The sequence below is a fragment of the Narcine bancroftii genome, chromosome 7 (genome assembly GCF_036971445.1).
Source record: "Narcine bancroftii isolate sNarBan1 chromosome 7, sNarBan1.hap1, whole genome shotgun sequence".
Lineage (NCBI taxonomy): Eukaryota > Metazoa > Chordata > Chondrichthyes > Torpediniformes > Narcinidae > Narcine > Narcine bancroftii.
The window spans coordinates 193,145,981-193,172,206 of NC_091475.1; the positions used below are offsets into that span (position 1 = coordinate 193,145,981).

A 26,226-nucleotide genomic window follows, 5' to 3' on the forward strand; every position below is an offset into this window, starting at 1 on the left:
GGGAAATATCTTTGCAATTTCTCAGCTCTCTCAATCACTCCTGGCTATTTTGCTTCATTATTTAGAAATGTTGCTCACCGGGCAATAAGTAATATTCTCTATTGCTTTCCACAGCCAAACTTTAAATTGAATGAGCTTGCTGAATATTGCCAGACCTCCACTGTGAAACACTGGAAAATGGGGGGTGAAAAAAATGAGATGCTTTCCAGTACATTCAAATATCCCCAGGCTTCACATTGTTACCTGCAGTATGGTGAAATTATACTCTATCCTGTACTCATTCACAGCTTTGTGTAATGGCAAATCATTCAAGAAGTATCACTATTATACAGGATTATGGCAATTTTTAAATAACAAAAAAAAAATTGTTGGTTAAAAAATGTGTGGACTCCATTGTGCTCACCACCTTTCTGCAAAAACACAGAAATGCTGGACGAACTCCGCTGGTCTTGCAGCGTCCATAGGAGGTAAGATGAATTACTGATGTTCTGGGCCTGAGCTTTTTTTCCCCCAAGATGTGGGGGAGAAGAAGCAGGGGCTGCCTGCTTTTTCCTTGCATTTTGAAGAAGGGCTCAGGCCCGAAATATCATCAATATTTCTTTATCTCCTATGGACGCCATGAGTCATTTAGGCATACAGCATGGTAATAGACCCTTCCGGCCCATGAGCCCTTGCTGCCCAAATACCCCAATTAACCTACAACTCTATATGTTTTTGAAGGGTGGAAGGAAACTGTAGCTCCCACAGGACATCCATACAGACTCCGGGAAAGGTGCAAGATCTTTACAGACGGGATTTGAACCGGGGTCGCTCGCACTGTATTAGTATTGGGTTAACTGCTCTGCTAACTGTTCCTGCTGAGTTCCTCCAGCATTTGTGTTTTTACTGCAATCATAGTGTTTGCAGATTTTCGTCTTTCACACACCTTATTTGCACACAGTAAATGTAATTGTATTATAATGGGGAATATTCCTGCATTGTGCCAGATTTGGGATGGTGCATTGGATTACCTTCATACATGAATGGCTCTTTTCACTTCCATCTGGGTGTGTACATGTTGTTTTCATGGCCTTTTCTAGTATCAGCTCTGAGAATTTGCCACAGTGAAGCGAGCCCTCAACTTGCAAACTGAGCTACCATCTGATATTGAGGTCAAAATTGAGCCTGGTCAATTGTTTGAACTAACCAATCTCAACGCAGACTTGTGTCATTCTGCTACCACTTTTCTAACTGCATTGCTGCACCTCACCTCCAGCAAACGTTTGGCTCCAGAGGTAAAATTTACAGGACAAATGACAGATTGTTCAACCCATGTAACTTTCCAATGCAGAACAAAGGTCACCCTGCTCCAGCTATCCAACTGGGGATGCACTTCTTCAGAGGTCAACCTCCAAGTCATCATTAGTTGCACTGATGCATATAAGAAAATGGGCATTGTACACCTGCAAAATAAAAAGTCTTCCACTAATCTACCCTTGCTGTATAATACCCTCCTCTAACAACAAAGGTTATCATGGGCTCTTAATCCATATGTCAGGTAAAGGCAATTGCCAGTGAAGAAATTCACCATGGCTGTCAGTGTGCCAAAAGGGTCTTGGGTCATTTAAGGAAAGAAGTGTTTGTGTCCTCGTGCCTGGCATAAAGCTTGTGGCCTTCTGCACTGCAGTGTGCCCAAGACCATGCATTCTCATGGTGCCCTTAGTTTCTGATTAAACAGCTCAGAGTTGATAATTTCTCTTGTGAAATGCTTGCAAAATTTGCTGCTGTTTGCCTTCTTCTAGGTGCAAAAATGAACTGAGAAATAGGCTGTTCTGAACCCCAGGTATGTGAAGAAATGGAGAATTTCAGAAAGCACTCATTCAAAGTGATAGATATATACCTGCCACGTAGCAAAGAAGGGGAGATAAAAGCTGCGAATGGTGATTTGGGGAAAGAATTGACAGATAATAGGATTAAAATAAATGAATAGCTATGTTTGTCACTTGTTACCTTTATGATCCAATGTGTGAAGTTTGAAATACCAACTTCCATTTAAAAATGTAATTGAAAGTCATAGGAACAAAAATGATGGGAAGGCTTGAGAGGAAAGAACCAATACTCCTTTTTGCAATTTGAATCATAAAATTAGCTTGTTGAGTTCATGTCAGCTGCTAATCATTTCCATCCATTTTTTTCACTTATTGTCCTGGAGATTATTCTTGCGAAAATGTCTACCAACTTTCCTTTTGAAAGATTCTGTTCCAGCCACCCCGACAGGCAGTGTTACTACCCTCTGGATTTAAAAAAAAATCCGCCCAATTAATCATAAATATCTCAACTGTGAATATAATTATTCTCTTTTCATATTTACTTTCCCCTCTATGTTCAAGACATTAATGGTAATTGGATGGCACAAGTGCACCCGAAAGAAACAGCGCTCTCCGGTCCTCAGTACAAAACCTGCAGACACATGACCAGACACAACACACATTCAGGCGTGTACAGGCGTGTACACTGTTAGTGTAATGGTTAGCACAATGCTGTTACAGTGCCAGTGACTGGGACCAGGTTTTGAATTCCACGCTGTCTAAAAGGAGTTCCTCTGGGTGCTTCAGTTTCCTCCCACCCCTCAAAATGACCTAGGGGTTGTAGGTGAATTGGGTGGCATGGGGTCATGGGCTGAAAGGGCCTGTTACCATGCTGTATGACTTGCAGGACAAGTATTCGTATATACATAAATAAATATTGTTTTGTAAATATGACCGTGTCAGATGGTTAGTGTGAGCAGTTCATTTGGTTGTTCAGCATTCTCACTGCCCGTGGGAAGAAACCGTTTCTCAGCCTGGTGGTGTTGGCTCTGACACTCCTGTATTTCTTTCCTGATGGGAGCAGCTGAAAGGTGCAGGGTGGTGGGGGTCTCAACGAATTTGCACGCCCTCTTCAGAAAATTATCCCAGTAAATCACATTGATTTTGAGGGGGGGGGGGTGGAGAGGGAGACTGCCACTCTTATGGCCCAATGGATTGACCCCTGATCCATTTCCCTGCAGTAACTGTACCACACTGTGAAGCAGTCACCAGGACTCTCTTGATAGAGCTCCTGTAGAAGGTTGGCATGATGGTGACTCGTGGCCTTGCCCACTTCAATCTCAGGAAGTGCAGTCACTGTTGCATCTTCCTGACAAATGAGGAGATGTGTGTCTATGATAGGTCACTGGTTAAGTGAGCTCCAAGGAACTTGGTGCTCTCCACTCTCTACTACAGGGTTATTAATGTGTAGTGAAGGGTAGTTATTCCTGAAGTCCCCAATAATCTCCTTTGTCTTGTCCACATTGAGACTCTAGTTCTCACACCATATCATGAAATTTCCACCTCAACTCCTTGTTGCTGACGAGGCCAACTACTGCTGTGACATCTACAACTTGATGACTCTGTTGGAGCCGTATCTGGATATGCAGTCATGGGTCAGTAGCGTGAACAGGAGTGAGCTGAGTACACAGCCCTGAAGCGCGTCAGTGCTCAGCGTGAGGGTGCTCGATGATCTGCTACTGACCCAGGCAAACTGGTCTTTCCATTTGGAAGTCCAGAATCCATTTCCAGAGGGGTGTGTCTGGAAGTCATGCAAGATCTTTGATACCAGGATGATAGTGGCTGTCTTGAGACTTGTGGGGATATTGGGCTGCTGCAGTGAGGTGTTGAAGATGTCCGGAAATACCTCCAACAATTGGTCTATGCAGTCCTTCCATGATCTGGCCAGGTATGTTGTGTGGGTTCACCTTGTATAGGTCAGTTGTGGCTATTCATGGCATCATTATTATTCTTAAATTGTTGCTGGTATAATTTAGGAAACTGCACCAAATTAATACTTTTGAATTTTTTTTTATCATGTATGCCACAATGCAATACATTGTTCTTGTGTACATGTGAATACATTTTAATTCATATTATCATTCCCATTTGCCTAAACTTTTTAAATTTGAGTCTCTTGGCTTTTACTGTTCACTAATCGGGACAGCTTTTTGTTGACCCAAGGATGAACAATCATGATCTTGAACAACTGTATGAAATTTGCTCCTTATCCTTTTGGTTCCATGTTTCACCACTGAATCCTATGAGGTGGAAATGCTTCAATACCAGAACTATTTCAAGTCTTTTTATGAACATTAAAAACAGGCCTTCTGGCCCATAGAAACCTGCTCCATTATTTAAAAAGATCAGGGCTGATCTGGCCATGGACTTGGCTCTACCTCTCTGTCTTTTCCCCCTCGAACCCTCAATTTCCCTACTATACAAAAATCTATTCAACTGTGTCTGAAACATATTTAACGAGGCAGATTCTACTACTTCTTCGGGAAAAGAATTCCACAGATACTGCAGGAGGTTCTCAGAAATTGAAGCTAAAACCGGCAAATAGAAGGGAATTCACACTGGAGTTGGAGCGAGGACTCATGGAAAGAATAAGTTGTGACTTCAATTGCTTTTCATGTGCAGTATCAAAGCAATGAGAGCAGGGGTGGAAATGCTACCTGTTCTGGGGCCAAGCACCACGTTCTCTGGGAATAAATTAGATCAGAATCTTGGAGATTAAAATTTCTATTTTGGAGATCTGTAGCTCCTGCTCTGTTGGATGGCAGGATGTTATTTGTGAAGATCAGACACATATTTTACAAGCTTGCAAATAAATGACCTCAAAAACTTCCAAGTCATAATGTTCAATGTCCGTTCTTTATCCTATTTACATATTCCAAGTGAAGTTCCACATACAGAGTAAACTGGCTCTTATGAGGTAAAGATTTAAGCAAAGACAGAAGGATGCCAACTACTTTCACTGGCCCTCCAATTCTTGTGTAGTTCTAAGCCATAACAGTATAACTGGCCGAATCACAGAAGTCCCCACTGAACAGTACTGTGGATGCACCTTCACCAGTCAGGTTACAATGTCAAAGAGGATCACCACCATCTGCTTGATGGCAGTCAGTAAATGGGCAATGAATTCTCTAACCAGGGAAGTGGTTGAGGCTGCCTCATTAAACATATTTAAAATTCGGTTAGATCAATTTTTACATGATAGAGGAATTAGGGGATATGGGGAGAAGGCAGGTAGGTGGAGTTAGGTCATAAATTAGATCAGCCATGATCGTATTGAATGGTGGAACAGGCTTGATGGGCCATTTTTGGCCAACTCCTGTTCCTACTTCCTCTGTTCCTAATACTGACCTTCCCTTGATGTCCACGTTGAGTGTAAAGGAAGAGGAAGGATGTGTCCCATAAAGAATCATTTGAATAATGAGCAAGTATTTTGGATGTGCACAATGCATTCTAAAGGCATGTTAGACTTTATTCTCATAATTTGGGGTTATTTTAGCTCATCAAATATTAACCATGATCAGTGGCCTCTGCCTTTTGAATCACTTCCTCAAAAGTGCAGCACATGTTTTGAACAGGACCATAGTGGTGAAACATTTAAGTCAGCTTTGCTTCTGAAAGCTTTGATTAAATCGCCAAGAGAAGAGAATCACATTCATGTTGGCACATTAGGAGCTGCAATCTTCTTGCATGCATTTAGATATCTGATCATATTCTGATCTGAGGAAGATGCTCCAGCATATTTTACAATAAACTTGCATGATGAGATGCAATTTAAAAAGTAGTCTTCAAATATTGATGATATGCAAAACCATTTACAAATGGCTTCACATAATTCAAATGAGAAGACCAGTGTTTACGTTAAACGTGGCTCTCTAGCTAACTCCTGTTTACATCTGGGAGCACCTTATTAAATCTTGCTTGTCTGTGAATGGGGTCTTCTGTTTCAGGAGACTGAAAGGTACAATCATATCCTTGTTATGGCCTCTTAAATGTTATGTATTTAGCTACTCCATACAGAAGCCTAACATCATCAGTATTATGGGGTTATGATATATAACCCTTTTGGTCCTAGTTGAATAAAGTGCATTGATTTTAAAGAACAGATATCTTAACAGTGAGTAAAGGTCAAACTATATTCTTCTATGTACCCCTTTATACTGTTCTCTAAAGGCTTCAGCATTTTGGTAGCAAGTTGCTCTTTAATGCGAGTGCTTATGTTATAAAGTTGTGCAACATGGAAACAAGCTTTATTGCTCAACTTGTCCACGCCAACCAGGTTTTCTGCCTGAAGTAAAAACACACCGAGATGCTGGAGGAACTCAGCTGGTCTTTCAGTGTCCATAGGAGACAAAGATATATTGCTGATGTTTCGGGCCTGAGCCCTCCTTCAAGCAATAAGCAGAAACGTGTTGGGGGAAAAAAACAACAGCAAGTCTCAGAAGGCAGACAGTGCTGGCTGGGGGAGGAGTCCAGACCAACCAGAAGTGTTAATTGGATATGATAAGGGGAGAAGTGAGAATCGATGGTGCATCTGAAGTTTCATTTTCTTGTGTTTGGTCTCCCCCTAAACCATTCTTAGCCATGTACCTGTTTTAACAGTCTTTGAAATATAATTGTACACTCCTCTACCACATTTACCTGGGTGTTTGTTCCAACATACCTGTGAAGAAGTTGCACCTTAAATCTCTCCCCTCTGGTCTTAAGTCTACTCCCTCTAATTTTAAACGCCACTGCCCTTGGAAAGAGACTGCGACCATTCATATTCTCTAGGCCCCTGATGATTTCGTACATCTCTAAATGGTCATCACTCAGCCTCTCCTTAATAACTCAAGCCATCCAATCGTAGTATCTCCTTATGAATCTTCTGTGCACCCTTTCCAGTTCACAATTTTAAACTAATCCATGCACCAAGGGAGGAATAACTTGATTATGTAAAAAATTGTCAATGTTGTCATAAAGTTTTGGTATCCTGATATTTGTGTGCTGCAAGCATAATTAGTTTTGTTTGCTGAAATTTGTTCCACTGTGGCAATGGACTGTCAAATGGACTTGAGGTTTGCATGTAAACCATTTCCTTGATTTCCGGTTACATTATCTTTGGTATATTCAGTTTTGAGTGCTCTCAGATGCTAGTTGTGTAACTGAAGACCAGACTGGTTAACTTGCATGAGAGAGGTTTGTTCAGCAACTGTCCTTAGACCTATTAATCTTCACGGTTCAGTATTGATTTGCATTCACTTCAACTTTTTTTTTAAAGAGCAGCCCACCATGAAATGCAATAGGTTAAAGCAGTTTAGATTTGATTTTTGTGGCTTTCCTTGTTCTATTTCACCAGTGGCATAATTCAAGTACCTTTATGCTGCAATTAAAGCTGTTATTTTTATTTGTAAACTAATAAAGAGAGTCGAATTATTTGACTCTCAAGGTCATGATGCAGACTGATGAAATTCACCCAGAAGTTTTGTAGAGAGGCTGAAAATGATTTTTTTTTAAAAAGTTGTTGGACACTTGCTTGGTTACTCTTAATTTGACTTTTAAATTGCTAGTGGTTTCGAAGAGAAGGATCAATTATGGATTAGGAAAAGGAATAATTCTGAATAAGATGCCAAGGAACAGATTCTGATATTGAAAGGTGCTACGATGACCAGGAATAAGCAGGTTCTATATGAACATTGGGGAGGAATGTGAAGAGAGCTGTTAACAGCACCACTTTTTCCATCACTGTAGGACTTTCAACTTCAGAGATTGTCTCCACATCACTGCAGAGTTGTTATAGTTCTCTGCTCAGCTCTCTAAAGTTCAGCTAATAAGCCCTTCACGTAGCAACGACATCTTCCTTAAATCCTAACTTCAGTCAGGTTTCCAACTTCTGTGTTTGCGGCTCTAACACGCAGAAAGCTACAAGTCAAAACTGGTTAATGAATTTGGATTAGATGGATTCAGCAGTTGGTGTTAATGAGATAGGAAAAGAACAGAAACATTCTATCTGTAATAGCTAGTCATAAGATTGTTGCAATCTCCTTTATGTTGTCTACATTCACATAGATTTTGAGCTATTTTACACACTGATAGAACAGGAGCTTAGTCTGATCCTTATCCTGAAATAAATACTTATTGTATAAAAATTGGGTGGTGCTCAATATTACAGTTGAGATGGTTTTCCCCCCTGACTTGCTCCACTTAATGCGTGTCTAGATAAGATGATTTTAAAAGGGTACTTCTCCAGTGTTTGAAAGTACTTTGATATAACAAGCAATATCTGTGATGCATGCCAACGATGTACATAATGTACACCAGTAATGCTTAGGTATTTTTTTATGATTGGAGAATTTGAAAGGAATTGGCTGGGTGTGGGTGCATCTATCACTCAATTCCAGTGCAGGTTTCTCCTTCTTGGGTAGTTCCTTGGGCTAAAGGATGATGTGCTTAGAAACATAGAAAAATAGGTGCAGGAGTTGGACATTTGGCCCTTCAAGCCTACACCGCCATTCAATATGATCACGGCTGATCAGCACCTGGTTCCTGCCTTCTGCCCATACCCCTTGATCTCCTTAGCCACAAGGGCCAAATCTAACCTACTCTTAAATATTGGCGAGGAACTGGCCTCATCTACTTCGGGTGGCAAATAATTCCACAGATCCATCAACCTCTGAGAGAAGAAATTTTTCCTCATCTCAGTCCTTAAAAAAAAAACTTCCCCATATCCTTAAACCGTGACCCCTGGTTCTGGTTTTATCCCAGCATTGGAAACTACCACCTACCTGCTTTTAGTCTATCTAATTCCTTAAGAATTTTATGTTTCTATAAGATCCCCCCTCAATCTTCTAAATTCTGGTCCAGTTCTGGGATGACTATAGACTCTAGTGGGGTAGGTGATTTCATAGGAACAAGACCAGGCCCCTCAGCCCACCCACCATGTTCATACTAACGATTGTGCCTAACAACACTAATCTTGGATGCCCACAAATTCCTGGGTGCCAATATCTCTGAAGATCTATCCTGGGGCCTCTCTGTCAATTAAATCATGAAGAAGGCTCACTAGTAGCTACACCACGTGAGGAGTTTGAGGATATTTGGGATGTCACCAAAGACTTGCAAATTTCTACAGGTGTATTGTGGAGAGCATTCAGACTAGTTTCATCATTGTCTGGGATGGAGGTGCCAATGCACAGAACAGGAAAAGACTATAGAGAGTTGTGAACTTGGCCAGCGCCTTCATAAGCATCAGTCTTCACTCCAGTAAGGGCATCTTCTAGTATCTCTCCAATACTTCGTGCTGCTAACTGTAAATAGTCCAAATCCAAGTTTCAAATTATGTTTGAAATAAGAATCCATGTTCAAGCTCATTTGTTGTCTCTGCCTGAGCATGTCCAATCTGACAAAAGTATTTCTCCAGACTATGATATGCACACAATGTACACTAAATATTACACAATAATTACATATGTACATAAAGGTACAGTCAACAGCTCAATGCCAACAATTAAAATGGATTTATTGTCATGTAATTTATACAATGTAAATAAGAACCAAAGTTCTTGCTTGCATTAATCAAGCAGGTACTCAAAAATATGAATATTTTGGGATAATTCACTTGATTACAGATCAATCTCATAGCCTGCAGGAAGAAGCTATTTCCCAGCCTGGCAGTCCTGATTTTGATGCTCCTGTACCACCACCTTGATGGTAGTGGGTCAAAGATGTTAAATTTAGACATACAGCACACTAACAGGCCATTTTATCCCATGAGTCCATGCCACCCAATTAACCTGCACCCCCCCCATTAACCTGCACCCCCCCATTAACCTGCACCCCCCCCATTAACCTGCACCCCCCCCATTAACCTGCACCCCCCCCATTAACCTGCACCCCCCCCATTAACCTGCACCCCCCCCCATTAACCTGCACCCCCCCCCCCAATTAACCTGCATGCCCGGTCCATTTTGAATGATGGGAAGAACAACCAGAGCCACTGGGGAAAACCCATGTAGACACTGGTAGAACATACAAACTCCATACAGACAATGCAGGATTTGAACCCTGGTCCTGATCGCTGGCGCGATAAAGGCATTGTGGTAACCGCTACGCCAACCGTGCTGTCAACCTGTCTGGTGATGCTTCGAGCTCGGTCACACTCGATCCTGACTTAGAAATAAATGTTTACCTTTCACTGGAATTCCATAGCAGACAGCACTATGGGAGTTCCTTCATTAGATGGAATGTAGCAGTTCAAGGCAACAGTTCACACGACTTTTGAGGGCAATTAAGCACAGGAAATAAATTCTGGTTTTTCTAGCAAGACCAAAATTTAGGAAATGAATTTAAAAAAAAATTCTTTGTATTGCATCATATATCACCATTAGCTGATTTTGTTGGCTTACTCATCTTTCAGTCATTTCCAATTATAAGTTATCTACATTTTCTTGAACTTAAAAGGCTCCCCCCCGCCTTCATTTAAAAAAAAATTCCCAAATGCGCAACTTTCAACCAGAGGTGCAGGTTGCCAAATGTTGTGCATTTCCCCTTTGGAAATAACATCACTCGAGAGAGGCTTTACCTGTGTCTTTATTCATTTTAAGATGGTACCAAATTTTCACTACCGACAACCTTTTCCAGAATCCTGTAGGTTCCATGTTGCCATTCTGTCATGTCCACATTAATTTAGTCTTTTGTTTCCTAGAGCGGTTAGCACACTTTACTTTCAACAAGATGGTGCACCCACAACTGGACCGTGCACTTACTGTGTCGTTCATGTAAACTTGTCACCCACGCTTGTGCATTCCCACTGACTCGCGTAACTTGCGTGATGACGTAACATGTTCCCAAAACAGCATAAGGCATTTCTTACTAGGGTTCTAACTAGAGAAACCTTTTAGTTGATATGGCATTTGGATGAAAAGGTTGCTTGTCGCTCTACTACAGCTATCCCCTGTTGGAAGTGGAGATAGTTATAGCCTTGAGTTTTTAGTTATAGCCTCCATACACCAGTGACGCTTGCCCACTGAATTACAGATTGCCTAAAGGGAAGATTCCATTTGAAACAAAGAGATGGAGAGGCTACTTGCACTCAAAGGTAAAGAAATCTCACCTCCATTCAATGGCATTTTCAACAGAGCTGAATACTTTAGGTCGACTTCATAAAAATGTTTGCATGCTGTTTAAAGCATCCATTGCTGTGCCTATGAACATTTATACATGTTTAAAGTAAAAATTATATTACTCAATGCTTACAAAAATTTACTCTGAAATTGATGGTACCTACTTTTATATGAAGCACAAAAGCAACTATGCTCAACTTTTGTGTAGTAATTTACCACATCTCTCACAGAGACCCAGAAGGGATGGATCAAGGTTATTTGCTGTGGAATGAACCGGTATTGCTCCACCCATTCTCTGACCAATCAACAGAATTGGGGGAGCATCTGCACCATATAGTGTGTTAAATAAATCTCCAACATCTCTGTAAAGGAGAAGTATACAATTTAATATACACACAGCTTCATTTTCAACAAAGCTGAGCTATAGACTGCTTTAATCAATACTGTTCCTAGGGGAATGATCCAATCTTGGTGAAATGTACTAAATAGCTCATTATCATGTACCCTATCCCTTGGTGGTCCTGTACAATTTTTTTTTTGATTGTGTACTTTCCTTGAGAATCAAAATGAGTTATTTAAAAAAAAAAATGATCATCTAATCCAAAGCCAATCTTTAACTTCTCCCACCTCCCAAAAATGAAAAGATTTCAATACCAAGGATAAGTTTATGCCTTCATGGTGCTTTCATTTTTGATGCATAGAAACAATCTGAAGAACTTAGTTTTCAGTTTTTCAAAAGCCCAGAACTATCAGTTAAAACTGTTTTATAACTTATTGGTCAATAAGTCCAGAATCCCGTTGCTGTGGGAGGCTGGCCTTTGTGCTGTGATTGAGGTCTTGATCTTCAAACTCATTTTCATTCAGATGGTCACAGGCAGTGACAATGCTTTGGGGGCAGTGGTGAATTTCCTCTTTGTTGACAGGTAGTTCTTGAGATGCAGCGAGTTTACATTTTCTACATTGTCATCTAGGGCAGCCACCCAGGAGTCTGCTCAAAGTTTATGGGCCCCCTTCCCTGTGAGACTGTCAAGTTTTAGGGTTTTACTGTACTTCTCTCATGCTGACATGAAGAACAAAAAAATTATTTGTCAGGAGAAGTGAAAAATAAACAAGGCTTTGACTTAAACAAGCTCAGGGCCCCCACTGAGAATGGCTGGTCGAGAGTGCCTTTATTGTTAAAGGATTAGTGTTGCAGAGCAGCATTACGTAGGATAACTTGTTGTAAAACCTGGAGCAGAAAAACTGTTTTACCTGGTTGTATATGCACAGTCAAATAATATTAATCTTGAACTTAGAACGTGGAACACTACAGCACAGTAGTGACCCTTCGGCCCTTAACTAAACCCTCCCTGCCCCATAACCCTCTATATTTCCTTTATCCATGTGCCTAAGGGTCTCTTAAGTGTCTAATGTTTTAGCCTCCACCACCATACCAGGTACTACAACTTTTTTAAAAATAAAACCTTACCTAATGTCTCCCCTAACCTTCCCTCCCTTCACTTTGTACAGATAGCCTCTGGTGTTTGCTGATTTTGCCCTGGGAAACAGGTGCTGGGTGTCCACACTATCTATGTCTCTCCTAATCTTGTAGACCTCTATCAAGTCTCCTCTCATCCTTCTATGATCTAAAGCGAAAACCCCCAGTTCTACTAATTTTGCTTCATAAGACTTCAGTCAACAACCTGGTAAATTTCCTCTTGTGCCCTCTCCATAGCTTCCACATCCTTCCTATAATGAGGGACCAGAACTAAACACAAGATTTCTAACTGTGGTCTTACCAGGGATTTGTAGAATTGCAACATGACCTCTCTGTTCCTGAACTCAATCCCCCTATAAATGAAGCCCAGTATCCCATAGGCTTTCTAACTCTCCTATCATCCTGTGCAGTGACATTGAGGGATGTAGGGATTTGAACCCCAAGGTCCCTCTCTTCATCCACACTCTTAAGTAACTGACCATTAACCCTGTACTCAGCTTCTGGTAAGTCCTTCCATAATGCATCACATCATAATTCTCCAGATTGAGCTCCATCTGTCACTTTTCTGCCCAACTCTGCATCCTGTCTATATCCTCTTGTAACCTTTGATGACCTTCAGCTCCATTGTTTGCTAGATTCCCTAGGATAATGGAACAAAAGTAGAAATGATGAAAGGTCTCAGTCGGTTAAGTAGCATCTATGGAAAGAGAAGTGAGTTGACATTTCAGTTTGACCGGCTGAGTTATGTTTTTTGATTCTGATTCCAGCAATAGCAGTTTTACTTGTGTTCTCAACCAGAGCCGGCATTAGAATTGGTTCTTGAATTTTACTCTTCTTCCAAGTTTAAGATTTGGATCCTGGTGAAACCCAAAACTGGCCTCTGATTAGATTATTGGTGAGTAGTTTGATGCAATGGTTGAAGTCAGCGAACCTCAATGATTGCGTGGTATTTGGCTGATTTAAATTATTCAGGCATATGATGACTAGGGTAATTTTCTACATTGTTATTTAGATCCCAGCGGTGTAACTTTATCAGAACAGTTTGTTTAGAGGCACTGCTCATTCTGGATCACAGTTCTTCACTGCTACGGGTCCGATGTTGGCCAGTCCCATAGGCTTTGCAGTATCGACTACTTCCAGCAGTTTCTTGATTATCACAGGGATTTAATCGAATAAGATGGAAGCTGGCTTGCTTGTGACAAAGGTGGCCATTCAGGCCAATAGGTTCATGCTAGCCTCCAGCAGTCCAATTCCATACATCTCAGTTACTATTCTTTATTTTTTCCTATCCTAACAACTTATTCTTCAGTCGAGCAGAACAGCCCACATGTCTGTGCCAACTTCAATGCTAATCCAACCTAATCCCATGCCCGTTCGTGTGTCTGTCTAAAAGCATCTGAAATGTTGTTGAAATCTGCTTTGACCACCTCCCCTGGCAGTGTATTCCATGCACCGACAACCCATTTTTAAAAAAAAGCCCCACATTTATCCTTTAAACATGTCTTCTTTACTCTCAATTCTATGCCTTTAAGTATTTGATATTTACACCCTGTAGAAAAAGCTGACTATTTCTCCTGTCTCTGCCTTTCATAATTTTTTTAAAAAAAACCTCTACCAGGTTGCCCTTCTGAGAACCTGCGAACTCCACACAGGCACCATCTGTGATCAACATTGAATCAGGACCCTGGAGGTGCGTGGCAGTGTTCACTCCTGTGCCTCCAATGTCACTCTTTATGAGATTCTGTGGTGGTGGGGACCTTGGGTGGAAGAACGGTGATTCATTTCTTCACCATTTTGCAAATGTGGTTGCAAAATTTCACCCTAGTCCGTACCGCTGCCATCATTGAGGAAGAGGATATCCTCGTTGTTTCCTCCACCCTCTACCTGTTTAACATCTACTGCCAGTCTCCACTGGGTTGGGTAGGACCACAGATCTTTGATCGGGGATACACACCAACTGCAGAAGCTGGGATCTTGAGCTGCTGGAGGGAATTCAGTGCATCGGGCAACATTTCAATAAAGGATCGCATCCAGAAACGTCTGGTTTGATCAGTTAACTGCAAGAATATTTACCACGGTAAATTGCCTTTTGCGTTTGCTTTTTAACACACTTTTAGTCCCATGTTGCAGGTCATGTTGTCACCATTAGGAGTGTGCAGTGGTCACTTCAATCATTCAGAGAAGCATCTGCCACAGATGGACTGGTGAGAGCAAGTAGATTTGTGTACATCAAGTATAGAATAGATGCCACTGTACTACAGTGACTAGTTCTGCTGCCTTACTGTTCCAGTGACCTGGATTTCATCTTGACTCTCTGGAGTTTGCCCTGAGACAGTGTGAATTTCTTGCAGGTGCGGCAGTTCAAAGTTCCCTTATCATCATGTAGGCAAATAACATTGTAAAGAATTGCGGATTAGTGGCTAAATTGGTCCATCTAAAATGCCCGTGGTGTGTTGGTGACTGGTAGAATCTTGGAAGATTTGATGAGCAGGTGGAAAATAAAATAGGATTAGAGTCAAGTGTGTGTGTGTGTGTATGTGTGTCACACACTCACTCACTCACTCACAAGTACATATGTATGTGTCTGTGTATGTATATATAGTTGTTAGAGACTTAGTCCCTTCAATATTTTGCCTGTAACATTCACTTAGTCCAAATATAATTCAGGCAATACATCAATACAAAGTCTCAGGAGTCAGGTTACCAAATTACAGTTTACAAACACATTCGGAACTGTTCTAAATCTGTTTAAAACTTCTAATTGTGGTGTTTTGTATCTTCACTATAGCCATAACACCACAGCCTTTTGTCATCAATATCTTTTCCTGCCAGGCATTAACCTGTGACATCAGAAGCACATTGCTAAAATAGATTAAGTTTACATGAAGAGAATTAACTTTAAATTAAATTGCCGGTTTTCCCATATGACTGAATGTCTGTATTGGGGTAGATTAATATCTACAATTTTAGCTGTGAATTTTTTTTATATTATGTGCAGTACTTCAAAGAAATGAATCCTCAAGGAAAGGCAATTTGGCTTTGTAATCATTTAGCACAAGCTTTGTTCTTAATACAGCAAGTTTCAGTCTTGGGCTTCCTTAGGGAGTAAGTACTGTTTTTTCACTTCCCAGCTTTGAGAGCCAATTAGGAGTTGCATTTGCACTTGTTCTGAAAGGCAGGCAAGCTGCCTCCTGCCCCACACTCTGTAAAATTCAATGGGCAAGGGAGCACCACTGGCTTTGAGATGTAGCAACGTATTTTCTTTCAAACAAGACGAATGATTTGATGGCACCTCATGGCAACCTCGTTGGTCGCACAGCAACATACAATGTGAAGTGAGCACAGAATCTTGCTTCCAACTGAGTTGAGCACATACAATATAAAGCCATGCTATGCCAGTGTAACATTGCAAATTGAAAGGCTAGAACTTGCTTGGCTTTCCAACTGTTATTGCCATGGGGCGATATGCCACAATAAAAGGATTAATTTAATTGAATATCCTCGCTGAAAATTGGGCCGAGCTACTTAATGGAAAGTAGAGCTCTGCTGAATGCTGCATTTTATAAGAAAGTAAATCCACAGTGGCTCAGGTAGTAGAGTCATTGTCTGACAGGTTCAATCTTGATTTCTAGTGCTGTTAGCATGGAGTTGGGATGCTCCCCCTGGAACCACATGGGCTTCCCCCGACAGCTCCAGTTTCCTCCAGTGTGCCAAAGATGCACAGGCTAATAGCCACTACTGTGTTGGTGAATGATAGAATCTAGGGGAAGTTGATGGAGATGTGGGGAGAATAAACTGGGGTAGGTGTTGATGTGCGTTAGATGGTCAGCATAAAGGGCTTGTTTCCTTGCTCTGGCAGAACTCCATTCAGAGTCTGGAAGAGAGAGCAATTCTCCAATTTAAGGATCTTCATTCTTCAAGTCAAAATGGTCCACCTGAAGTGGGCTGTGATTGTATGCTAGGGTATATGGTAGAAGGGAAAAATACCTGGGAATTTTAGTCCATCTTTGTGCATGTGGATTCTGGGCACGGAAGCAGAGAAATAAGAATACCTTTTGGTCTTTTCCATAAAAGCTTCAGCCTTGGCACAACCAACCAGGGATTTGAGAAGCCATGGATTGGCATCACAAAATAATGTGCAAAGAGGCCATTTGGCCCTCAGTCACTAATGACTTGTTTGATGCATTGCCAATAACTTGCTTCCTATTCCTTTTCCCAAATCCCTTCATTCTTTTCCATTGGATATTTGTCCCCCACCCCCAGAAATTTTCTCTTGAATCTGGTACCACTGTTGCAGTGCATTTCAAACCCTAACCACTCACTGTGGAAAAGGAAAGCAAATTTCCCCTTCCCAATTTCATTCCATGATATGTTAGACAATAGACAATAGGAGCTGGAGTAGGCCCTTCGACCCATCGAGCCAGCACCGCCATTTTACAGATCATGGCTGATCACTACCATCAGTACCCCTTTCCAGCCTTATCCCCATAGCCCTTAACTCCTTTGCCCACTAGAGTCTTATCTAACTCTCTTTTGAACATAATCAGCAAATCTGCCTCTACCACCCTCTGTGGCAGAGCATTCCACAGATTCACACTTCTCTGGGTAAAAGAATGTTTTCTCATCTCCGTCCTAAAGGGCCTACCCTGTATTCTTAAACTATGCCCTCTAGTCCTCGTCTCCCCCATCATTGGGAACAAGTAATCCGACTTCACCCTGTCTATCCCCTGATAATTTTGTATACCTCAATCATGTCCCCCCTCATCCTTCTAAACTCCATCGGATACAAGTCCAGTTTTTCTAGCCTTTCAGCATATGTCAATCCCACCATCCCTGGAACTAACCTTGTAAATCTGCGCTGCACACCCTCTATAGCTAGTATGTCCTTCCTCAAAATTGGAGACCAGAACTGGACGCAATACTCCAGGTGGGGTCTCACCAGGGCCCTGTACAACTGCAGAAGGGCGTCTCTGTTCCTATACTCCAATCCCCTCTTTAAGAAAGCCAACATGCCATTAGCCTTCTTCACAGCTTTCTGAACCTGCATGCTAGTCTTCAGTGACCGGTGAACAAGTACTCCCAGATCCATTTGCTCCTCCCCACTCCCTAGCTTGTCTCCATTTAAATAATACTCAGCTTTCCTATTATTGCCCCCAAAATGAATAACCTCACATTTGCTTACATTGAACGTCATCTTCCATTCAGCAGTCCACTCCCCCAACCTGTCCAAGTCCCTCTGCATTTTCCTGACATCCTCCTCACACCCCACTCCGCCACCCAGTTTCGTGCCATCTGCAAATTTGCTCAAGTTATTAATAATCCCCTCATCCAAATCATTTACATGAAGTTTGGGGTAATGAGTGCTGACAGATTAACATCTGCGGAGGGGGTGGGGGGGGGGGGGGGGAAGAGCTGCCTGTTGGAATTTTGTTTCAGGAATAGTAAACAATTTTTTTCTTAATATTTCTGGCTGGGTGATGAGGCGAGACCAATAGTTGCCACTTTCCTTCCATGTTCTCGCTGTGAAAATCACTTCAGTTCAACGATGCAGTGCAACCTAGGATTATTCAGAGTCTAGAAGATCTGGATGCAGCATGTCTGAACCAACTCCTGAAGCACACTTGTGAAACTAGCACTTTTGTATTTCTAAATTCGGGTGCACATCCAAACCCGTGGTTCTGACAAAGGATCATAAGCCCAGAATGTTTCTCTTTTCACAGATGCTGTCTGACTTGCTGAGTTTTTAAAAGCATTTTCTGTTTAAGTTCAAGTTTATTACCAGCCAAATGCACAAGGACAACCTGACGAAACACCATTCTCTGGTCCTCTGTTCAAAACATGCAGGCACACAGCCAGCCATAACACACATACAGATAAAGAATATATACACAGGGCAAAGTTACATATATGTTAAATAAATAAATATTTTTAGGTAAACATTAAAGTCTCAGATGGTTCGTGTGAGCAATTCCTTTGGTTATTCAACATTCTCACTGCCTGTGGGAAGAAACTCTTCCTCAGCTTGGTGGTGCTGGCTCTGATACTCCCGTATCTCTTTCCCGATGGGAGTGACTGAAAGATGCTGTGTGCAGAGTGGTGGGAGTCCTCAACAATTTTGCGCGCCCTCCTCAGACAATAATCCCAATAGGTCATGTCGATGGTAGGGAAGGAGACCGCAGTGATCCTCTCGGCCATTCTTATGGTCCTGTGGATTTTTCTCTGATCCAATTCTCTATAGCAACCACACCACAGTGTGATGCAGGCAGCCAGGACAAACTCGATAGAGCTCCTGTAGACCCGATGGTGGCCCGCACTCTTGCCCACTTCAGTCTTCTCAGAAGTGCAGTCACTGTTGCGGCTTCCTGACAAGTGAGGAGATATCTTATTGAGCCTTTCATAATTGTATTCCTTTCCATGAGATCGCTTCTAAATCCAGGAAGTGCAGTCCCTGATAACTCGATCTCTCCTCATAGGCTAATCCTCTCATCTCTAGAATCAACCGGATGAACCTCCTCTGCACCGCTTCCAAAGTGGTATTTCTTTCCTCCATTAAGGAGACACAGAACTGTATAAACTACTCCAGATGCACCCTCACCAGTATCTTGTACTTTTGCAGAATAACCTCCCTGCTCTTAAAGTTAATCCCTCTAGTAATGAAGGCCAACATTCCATTGGCCTGCCGTACTTGGAAACCAATTTTTTGCAATTCATGCACAAGCACTCCTAAATCCTTGTGTAAGGTAAAATGTCAGGAGTATCTGTAGAAAAATTGACATGGAAATACAAATTGGGAGTTTGCAGCTTCCTAACTTTAAGAATGATTATCAAGTAGCTCAATTGAGATTTCTTACTTTATTATTATTGAATGAAGATCTACCGGGACCAATGCCTGAAGAGGGCTCACAAAATCAGTGAACCGGTGCGGACTGGAAAGGCCAACATGGCCTGTTTCCGCTCCGTAAATGGTTATGTGCTGTGTGTCCAGGATAGGTCGTTTGTTAGTGAACCCTGAGGAACTTGGTACTCTCTACTTCTGAGGGTGTGGCTAATTAGGAATATTGCGATTTGTAATTTGAGAACTCAATCCATCCTACAACAGAAAACAGTAGAAATAAATACAGCAGCAAACTGAAGTCACCAAAATCATTTTCTTCTTGACAGCTATTGAAAATGATAAAGATCATAATCTGCAGAAACTCGGTGGCAGGTTGTTCTGATGTATAATTTGTCAGCATTTTCTGCTGTAGGAAAATGTTTCTCTTAAGTGGCATTGCTATTGTGAATTTTAACCCAACCAATTTTAAGAGAGTTATAACCAGATGTATGAGATATGCAGCATTATCAGGACACAAACTGACCTTGTGTTTTAAAAAAAATAAAAAATGTGATTTTAAAAATGAGAGATTCTTCAAAGCTAGAGTGGCAGTGGGGAGTGAACCTGCACATCAGGGCAGCCAGTGGAAAGGCGGGGAGGGGATGGCAGATACTAGAGGCAAGTAATCCAGAAAGACTGGACAGGAGGAGCTGAGGCACAAGGAGTATTGTGGGGGAGGCAGATGAACTTATTGTCTGCATCAGTACTCGAAATTACGACATTGTGGCTGTTACAGAGATATGGCTGCAAGAGGGACAGGATTGGCAGCTCGGTTGTTCTTGGGTTGCGTTGGTTTAGATGGGATAGAGAAGGAAGTAAGAGATGGAGACGTAGTATTGTTAATCAGGGAGGGTGTCACAGCTGCACTCGGAGAGGACATCATGGTCGGCAAAGATCAGAATTAAGAAAGATCCAATCACTCTGATAGGATTTCACTGTTGGCCTCCCAACAGCCAGGAGGAGGTGGAGAAACAGATATGAAGACAGATAATGGAAAGTTGAAACAACAAGGATGTTGTAGTGGGAGACTTCCCTAATATTGACCGGGACATTTTTCGTGCTAGAGGCTTAGAAGGGGCAGAATTTGTTCAGTGTGTCCAGGAAAATTTCTTGAAGCAGCATTTAGATAGTCCAACCAAGAAGGGGGCATTTTATTGACAAATGAGCCTAGCCATGGTGATGGGAATTGCAGTGGGGCAGATTTTGAAAATCAGAGGGTCAATGTACATCAGAGACCAGTTGAGGCCGGAATGTTTTTAAGACTGAAATCGCAAATTTTAAGTCTACGGGGGAATGGAGTGTTACGGGAATAGGTGAGGAAGCCACCAGCAGAGCAGCCATAATCTGAATGATTGGCAGAAAAGTCAAACTGGTTTGAGGAGGCATGTAGTGTATTTTGGCTCTTGTATTCTCACAAACAAACCCTTTGGAACTGAGAGCTCCTAAAGACTTTGACCATTGCATGCAAGAGTGTTCACTGCTGAAGCAGATTAAATCATGTCTTAATCAGACATTAAAACTTCATTCAGTTCTTCATTGACTGTCATCCTGGTGACATGAAGCAAGAATTTGTTTGGACCCCTGAGGTCTCTTTGATCCTCCACACTGTGAAGTAACCCTGTACTCAGCCCTTCAGGTTTGACCTTCCAAAATGCATCACCTCACACTGATCTGAATTGATCTCCATCTGCCACCTTTCTGCCCAACTTTGCAGCCTGTCTATCTCCTTTTGTAACTATGACAACCTTCATAACTCCTCCAACCTTCGAATCATCTGCAACCATTCTTCCTGCTTCTTTCCACTCGGTCATTTATAGTACTCCTATCCCATGGAACAAATTTTCAACGCTTTGCTCAATTGTTATTATAATTCACATTTTTTCTCATTCTTCAATTTGATTTGCGCTGCTTTACTTTTGTCATTCAGTGTTCTGCCACCTCCGATTACAAAATAAGTATTTGCATCTTTACACTCAGCACCTGCTAAAGCTGTTCAATGTCGCATCTCCCTGTTGTGGCTTTTGATGAAGGTATTATTAACTCGATGCTCTTCTCTCCAGGGATCTGTGTGCTCTGTTTGGCTCTTTCAGATTTTATTTGCGATCTCCAGTAATTTGCTTTGTATTTTGTTATAAATGCTTGAAAGCATTGAGGTAATGCTGCAGCTATACGAGCCCTCAGTGAGACCCCCTCTTGGAATATTGTGTACTGTTCTGGTTACCACACTATAGGAAGGATGTGGATGCTGCTGGGGTTGGGGAGCATGGCTTATGAGGGGAGGATAACTGAACTCTTCTCCTTGGAGCAACAGAAGATGAGGTGCGAGCTGATCGAGGTGTAGAAGATAACGAGAGGCCTTGATTGTATGAATGGCCTAAGTCTTTTTCCCCAGGGCTGAAATGGCTAAAATGAGAGGATATAGTTTTAAGGTGCATGGGAGTAACTACAGGGGGATGTAAGAGTTATATTTTTTTTCCCACAGTGATGGATGCATAGAATGTGCGGCTGGCATCGGCGTGGAGGCAGGTACATAGGATCCTTTAAGAGACTGTTAGATAGGTGGATGGAACTGAGAAACATGAAGGGTTAACGTAGTTGTGAAATTTGAGGCAATTGATGGAATAGGTCAGTGCAATACTGGGCCGAAGGTTCTGTTCTGTAGAGCTCTTTGTGTGAAAATAAGCAATAGAGAACAAAATTATGGAAGGAAAACATTTGAACCAAAAAGTACATTATTAAATGAAAATTTTTAAAATCTGAAAATGCTGGAAACATTCAGCATCTGTGGAAAGAGGAAACAGGTTTGATGTCTTGGGTTAAAATCTTCCATTTGGGCTGGAAAAGATAAAATGAATTTAATTTTTGCAGTTAGGTGCGGGAGTGGATAGGAAAAATAGAAGAGCTCTGATAGGGTGAAGTACTTTGTCCCCACCAGGGCTGCAACATCAGATTGTGTGCAGTTTTGGTCACCTAACCACAGGAAAGATTTCAATACTATTGAAATAGTGTGGAGAAGTTTTATGAGAATGTTGCTGGGACTTGGGAACCTGAGCTACAGTGAAAGGTTAAACAGGCTAGGACTTTATTCCCTAGAGCATCATAGAATAAGGGAAGATTTGATAGAAGCATATTAAATTAGAAATGCGTGTCCGTAGAGGTATATAGATAGGGTAAATGCAAGCAGGCTTTTCCACTGAAGTTAGATGAGACAAGAACTAGAGGCCATGTGTAAAGGTGGGATGTTTAGGGGGAATATCTTCATGCAGAGTGGTGAGAGTGTAGAATGAGCTGCCAGCTGAAGTGGTGAATAGGATTTTGATATTTAAGAAAAAATCAGAGGAACCTGATGGGAGAGTTATGAAGGACTTTGGTGCAGGTGACTGGGACAAGGCAGAATATTAGTTTGGCACAGACTAGATGGGCTGAAGGACCTGTTTCTGAGCTGCAATGCGCTATGAGCAACAAACACAATGTGCCGAAAACAGAGAGGATTATGTCAATAGCTGCTTCACGTGGAAATACTCCTTGGGATGCTGGAAGTAGTAAAGGAGGGGGCATAAAGTTGATGGTTTTTGGGATGAGTGGAATATTTAGTTGCTGGTGGGAGAGGCTAGCAAAGCATTTCAATGGGAAAGATCCCCCTGAGTACAAAGTGAATGGAGGAAGGTTTAGTGGCGACATCAGGAATGAGTATTTTATACAGTTGTGGGTGGCTGGAATGCCTTTCCAGGGGTGGTGGTGGAGGCTGAAACTTTGGGGCATTGAAGAGACTCTTAGACAAATATGTGGATGAAAGAAAAATAGAGGATTAGAAGGACGAAAAGGCTTAGTTTTTTTTGGTAGAAATATGTAGGTTGGCACAACATCGAGGGTTGAAGGGCCTGCACTTTATTGCAGTGTTCTGTGTTCCTTCACAAGAAAGTGGAAAGATTTGGAGTCATTTGAGGTGGCACCAGTGATGACAGTCTGTTGAATATAGAGGCTGGGAGGGTGAAAGGATCGGAATGGTGGGAGGGGAAGACTAAAGGCAATTTTGTGTAATATCACATCTGTTTTATTTCGTGACCCCCAAAAAAAGAATGTCCAGTGGTTGAGAATCAACAATTGCAGAGCAAGGGAGACTCAACGGAAGCTTTTGAACGGAAGGTAGCATTTACTGTAAGTGATGTAACGTAGAATGTCCTTGCAGCAGGGAGTGGTTAGAGAAACTGTCATCAAAGAATTCAACAGGTGGATTTCTGTCGAGGATAAGCGTTGATTAAAGGCTGAGGCAAATTGTATTGTGAAGTATATTGTGGGATTGAACTTTCATGACCTGGGATCTCTTGCCTTGCTATTTTGGCCTTGTTATAATACTCTTACCAGATTAAAACTTTGAACCCCAAGTAAATAAAACTACTATCTGCAGCTTTAATATGTTTTAGCTAACAAAAGTCTCTGTGTGTTTACAATGCTAACTAATTTTTCTTCATGGCAAAAGAATTTCATATTTTAAATAGCCAAGTGGATGAATATGGCCCTTTTTTTTGCCAAGAAGGCCTTTTCAGATACTGTCCTTTTGAAACCACATGATGAATCATCAAATAAATCACATGCCCAGAACAAGTGTGGAAATTTGTGCTAGAAACTTTGCAGAATGCCATTAGTTTCAAGTTAATTGTGGAGAAGGATAGGCCTTAGTCTCGGGTTGAGATTTTAAATGGGAGAAAGGCTACTTTTGAGGAAATGAGAATTGACAGAGAATGCGTGGATCGGGGTGTGCAAGGTAATTTTGAGAGAACAGTCTGTACGTTCCTGTCAGAATTAAAGGCAAGGTTCGCAAGCATAGGGAACCTTGGTTTTTGAGGGATAGTGGGGATCTGGTTCAGTAGAAGATAGAGGTGTATAGCAGGTATAGGCAACGTGGAGCAAATTAGGTATTTGGGCATATTAACAAATGCAAGAAAAACCTCAAAAGAAATCAGGAAGCCTGGGGTAAAAAAAACATGAGGTTGCTTTGACAGACAATGTGAAGTAAAATTCGAAGGGTTTCTACAGGTATATTAAGAGCAAAAGAATAGTAAGGGACAAAATTGGTCCCCTTGAAGATCAGAGCGGTTGGTTTAGTATGAAGCCAAAAGAGATAGGGGAGATCTTAAATTTTTTTTCTCATCAGTATTCATTCAGAAAACAAACACAGAGTCATGGAGAGTAAGGAAAGGTGAGGTCATGCAACCTATGGAGATTAAAGAGGGGAAATTGCTTGCTCTCAAAGTGAATAAATCCCCAGGGCCTGACAAGATATTACCTTAGATCTTGATGGAGGCTAGTGTAGAAATTGCAGAAGTATTTAAAATGTCCTTAGCCACAGGTGTGCTGCCGGAGGATTGGAGGGTAGCTCATGTTGTTCTGTTGTTTTAAAAAAGGTTCCAAAAGTAACCATGGAAATTATAGACCAGTGAGCCTAACATCAGTAGAAGGTAAATTATTGGAAGAAATTCTAAGAGATCGGATATACAATTATCTGAATAGCTCGGGACTGATTAGGGATAGTTAATATGGCTTTGTGTGTAGTATATCATGTTTAACCAATCATAGACATTTTTGAAGAGGTTACCAGTAAAGTTGATGAAGGAAACCCTATGGATATTGTCTATGTGGATTGTAGTAAGGCCTTTAACCAGGCCCCACATGGGAGGTTAGTCCAGAAGGTTCAGAGGACAGGTATTTATGGTGAAGTAGTGAACTGGATGGGAGAAGTCAGAGAGTATTGGTGGATGGTTGCTTCTCAGACTGGAGGCCTGTGACTAATAGTGTGCCTCAGGGATCAGTGCTGGGACCATTGTTGTTTGTCAGCAAGTTCATAGATGACACTATGATTGGAGGCATTGTGGACAGCAAGGAAGGTTTTCAAAGCTTGCAGAGGGATCTGGACCAGCTGGAAAAATGGGCTGAAAGATGGCAAATGGAATTTAATGCAGACAAGTGTGAGGTGTTGCATTTTGGAAGAACAAACCAAGAAAGGACATGCAGGGTGAATGGTTGGGCACTGTTGACCTGGGAATACAGATACATTATTCCCTGAAAATGGTGTCACAAGTGGATAGGGTTGTAAAGAGAGCTTTTGGCATATTGGCCTTTTTCAAGCATTGAGTATAGGTGTTGGAATGTTATAGCAACATTGTATAAGACATTGGTGAGGCCTAATTTGGAGTGTTGTGTGTTTTGTTCACCTAACTACAGGAAAGATATCAATAAGATGGAAAGAGTACAGAGATTTACTAGAATGTTGCCTGGACTTCAGGAACTGAGTTACAGGGAAAGTTGAAACAGGTTAGAACTTTATTCCTTGGAGCATAGAAGAATGAGGGGAGATTTGATAGAGTTATTAAAAATTATAAGGGGGATAGACAGTAAATGTATGTAGGATTTTTCCACTGAGAGGTACAAACCAGAGGACATAGGTTAAGAGTGAATGGGGGAACTTCTTCACACAGAGAGTTGTGGGAGTGTGGAATGTGCTGGCAGCTGAGGTGGTGAATGTGGGCTCAATTTTAACATTTAAGAAGAATTTGGACAGATACCTGGATGGGAAAGATATGGAGGGCTATGGAGCACAGTGGGACTAGACAAAAAAAATGATTTGGAACAGACTGGAAAGCCCGAAGGGGCCTATTTCTGTGCTGTAGTGTTCTATGATTTTATAGAACCAGCTTCCTCAGGGTGACTTCCTAAATCATTGGGCTGTTTCATTTTCGTGCCAATTTCCTTTGATCATAATATATAGGAGCAGAAGTAGTCATCGAGTCTGATCTGCCAATTCATTATGATCTGATCTATTCTCCCTCTCAGCCGCACTCCACTGCCCTCTCCCCATAGCCTTTGATATCCTGACTATTCAGATATCTGTCAATCTCTACCTTAAGTACAACCAAACAATTTCCTCTAATA

At 41.6% G+C, this 26,226-nt stretch overlaps 1 protein-coding gene across 4 annotated transcripts in view; it reads left to right on the forward strand.

Moving 5' to 3' along the window:
- mgat4a (alpha-1,3-mannosyl-glycoprotein 4-beta-N-acetylglucosaminyltransferase A) overlaps positions 1-26,226 on the forward strand; it is a 282,181-nt gene that overhangs the window by 35,205 nt on the left and 220,750 nt on the right. The window contains exon 1 of one of the 4 annotated variants that reach the window (XM_069891864.1): positions 10,860-10,920. The exons of the other annotated variants lie outside the window; for them this stretch is intronic. Coding sequence (XP_069747965.1) covers positions 10,896-10,920 — 25 coding nt within the window. The 5' untranslated portion in view covers positions 10,860-10,895. Of the gene's footprint in view, positions 1-10,859; positions 10,921-26,226 lie in introns of those variants that run through there. 4 annotated transcript variants of the gene reach the window in all.